The sequence below is a fragment of the Atta cephalotes genome (genome assembly GCF_000143395.1).
Source record: "Atta cephalotes unplaced genomic scaffold scaffold00024, whole genome shotgun sequence".
NCBI lineage: Eukaryota > Metazoa > Arthropoda > Insecta > Hymenoptera > Formicidae > Atta > Atta cephalotes.
In genome coordinates this window covers 3,515,772-3,519,002 of record NW_012130088.1, presented here as the reverse complement: position 1 = coordinate 3,519,002, position 3,231 = coordinate 3,515,772, and the positions used below count along the sequence as shown (strand labels likewise).

At 29.2% G+C, this 3,231-nt stretch overlaps 1 protein-coding gene across 1 annotated transcript; it reads left to right on the top strand.

The window, feature by feature from the left end:
- The first annotated feature begins 1,222 nt into the window (after nt 1-1,222).
- On the top strand, nt 1,223-2,458 carry LOC105620120 (DCN1-like protein 4). The gene is made up of 4 exons (XM_012201627.1): nt 1,223-1,353; nt 1,581-1,947; nt 2,060-2,267; nt 2,373-2,458. Exons 1-4 carry the CDS (start codon nt 1,223-1,225, stop codon nt 2,456-2,458), a joined length of 792 nt encoding a protein of 263 aa, XP_012057017.1.
- The last annotated feature ends 773 nt before the right edge of the window (nt 2,459-3,231 follow it).

Here is a 3,231-nt window from a genome sequence, read left to right as displayed (position 1 = left end):
TATTATATATATATATATATATATATATATATATATATGTAGAATAGATATTTATTAAATATATGTAATATATTTTTTAGTGTATATAACAAAATTATTTTTAATATATACAGAGTGTTTAATATTAGGTGTAGCATTCATGTGGATAGATAGAGCGAACTAAATTAGATCGACAAGTTTTGTATCATTTTGCAATTTTTGCAACGGTTAACGAGATATTCATTTCTAAAAATCGTCGAATAAGTATGTATCCGTCCGGTCTATCGCCAAATGCAAACGCGCAGTATAAGTCTATCCAGTATGAAACTACCCAGTGAAAAGAGATATTTTCTTTTGCTGCTCATGCATTGCCAAGGCCACTTGTAATAAATAACTTTAAGACAAAAATAGTTAGTAGAGTTTATAGAGTTCTAGTGATATTATTACAAAAATGTTTACCATACAAATGAACATGATTATAAATTTATTTTGACACTTGTAATATCTCTCTACTAAATTGATATGTTGTGATACATTTCGATATTAATTATGCATACGTAATATACAAATAGATTCCGTATAGAAGCAAAAATAATTAATAAAAGTATCATGCATATTTGTATGATAATTTGAAAGTTGCTGAAAGGGCTCTAGTGAAGTACACCTCCATTACTTGTCATATCATCATGCCAAAACCCGCGAAATGTTCAGCTATTTGATTAGAGAATTTTAATCGTTATTAATTTAAAAACTTATTATCGTTATTAATTTAAAAATTTATTATAATCTTAACATTTACGTATAAGAATTTTGGACTTAAAATTATCTCAAGAACACTTTTTTAAAAAGTGATTCAGTAGTTGCAGGACATTGCAACTCCATACCCACACACACACACACACACACACACACGCGCGCGCGCGCGCGCGCATACACACAAGAATTTCTTTGTGTTAAAATATTTGTTATACTTTATAAGCAGATATATTGCTATCAAGAGGTATTTAGATTTACATTTCACAGCGTGCTCTCTGAGGAAAATTTTATTTGATATAATAATACAATATATGTTATGTGTATTATTTCGAAAATTTTCCTGGGAATACTTTCATTCTGAAATATAGTCTAAATATCTCTTGATAGCAATATATCTTATAAATAATGAGGCATTTTCTTAAACATTAATTTAAAAAAGAACGTGACTTACGTAAAAATATAAACTTTTATTCTAGTGAAGAGAGGGATGCCACGTAGCAAGCGAAGAGGACCTTCCAGCACAAATCACAATCATACTCCTATTGATATGTCAGTATCTGGTGCACATGAAGAGAGTTTACCTAGGCATCCTTCAAAACGGTTAAGACATACCTCTAGGTTTGAAATCATATTTTATTATAACAGTATATAAATATAAATATTTATTAAATTATTAATTGCCTAACAATATCGTTACATTGTAAAATAAGAAAAATTAATATTAAAAGTCCTTTTTGATATAATATACTTTTTTAATTGTCACATACAATATTATTGATTCATTATTGAATTAAATAAAAAGAATTTTTAATTTTTTTTCTAATATATGAATAATATTGTTGCAGTGCCAGACGATACACAAAATCTGATGATGTATCCAATGTATCAATGTTCTCTCAAAAACGTTGTATAACCTGGTTCAGAGAATATACCTCGCCAGATGATACAGACACTCTCGGACCCGAAGGGATGGAAAAGTTTTGTGAAGATATTGGTGTAGAACCTGAAAATGTAGTAATGCTCGTTCTTGCATATAGAATGAATGCTCGTCAAATGGGCTTCTTCACACTGAGTGAATGGCTTAAAGGTTTCTCGGAGCTTCAATGCGACTCGATTAGTAAAATACAACAGAAGCTCGAGTACCTAAGGAATCAACTAAACGACCCATACACATTTAAGGGAATTTATAGATATGCTTACGATTTCGCTAGAGTATGTGCGATATTATCTATATTATCTATATTATAACATTCAGATTTATACGAATGTAATGAGCATCAAATTTGTCCATTGCTTCTGATTATTTTGCTCGAACTCTTTATAGGACAAAGATCAACGTAGCATGGACATGGATACAGCAAGAGTGATGTTACAATTGCTTTTGGGAAAACATTGGCCACTGTTTACACAATTTGCTCAGTTCCTAGATCAATCAAAGTACAAAGTGATTAATAAAGATCAATGGTGCAACATATTAGAATTTTCACGTACAATTAATCATGACTTATCTAATTATGATTTAGATGGAGCGTGTAAGTGCATAGGAGAGGACTGTTGATTTTAATAAAAACATAGTAGATTATCTTACGTTTACAGAATTCATATGTTATTATATATGTAATATATGATTCTTTTAGGGCCAGTAATGCTTGATGAATTTGTTGAATGGTTAAAAATTCAACGAGACGAAGGATCATCATCAACAGAGGCTAGAGGCAGCTGAAACATCATAAGAATAGTCCGTTGAACTAAAAATAATTCGTTTCTTTTATCATATAATATTCTGTAATTAACGACAAATTTCTGTTTATAAATACCATAATCTCGCAATATTTCCATTACCATCTCATATTATTTTTTTATTACGATTAAATGGTAGTGATATATTGTAAGTAACTTATCTTGATTTATTACTATGATTTAGAGTATCTTCTATCTAAAAATTTTTATTTAATCTGTTTTCTTATTTATCGCCTCTTGCAATTAATCCAGGGTTTATCGCAAAAACTCTTGTGATTAGAAATAAAACTATTTTGATATAAGATTTACTTGTGCAATTTACAAAAATAATTTGATATATCAAATTATGGCTAAATGAGTTGAATTGGTAATATAGCATTTTCCAAATTGAGTAATATTTCAGATAATAATTGCCATTGACTTCCAGTGATTGTAGACTATACATTTTGTGTGTCATTGCAGAAATTTACTTTCTCTGGTGAAAATTTTTTTTAGAATTTTTTTTTTTCCCAAAATTCCTGTATAATTTTGTAACATTTTGAAGAACTCGGATTTTTTTTCATAAGAATTGCTACACTTTTCAGAAATGTTGAAAAAGAAAGTTCATATCTTTTGGAAGAAATCTTTATATAGGTGTTTCATTTTAATTGATGTATTAAAATATTTCAAGAATGATGATGTGTGTGTGTGTGTGTGTGTGTGTGTGTGTGTGTGTGTGTGTGTGTGTGTGTGTGTGTGTGTGTGTGTGTGTATTAA

Coding starts and splice junctions, on each gene's coding strand:
- LOC105620120 (XM_012201627.1), top strand. CDS start 1,223: ATGCCACGTAGCAAGCGAAGAGGACCTTCCAGCACAAATCACAATCAT. Junction 1,354..1,580: donor CGGTTAAGACATACCTCTAG/GTTTGAAATCAT, acceptor ATATTGTTGCAG/TGCCAGACGATACACAAAAT. Junction 1,948..2,059: donor ATGCTTACGATTTCGCTAGA/GTATGTGCGATA, acceptor AACTCTTTATAG/GACAAAGATCAACGTAGCAT.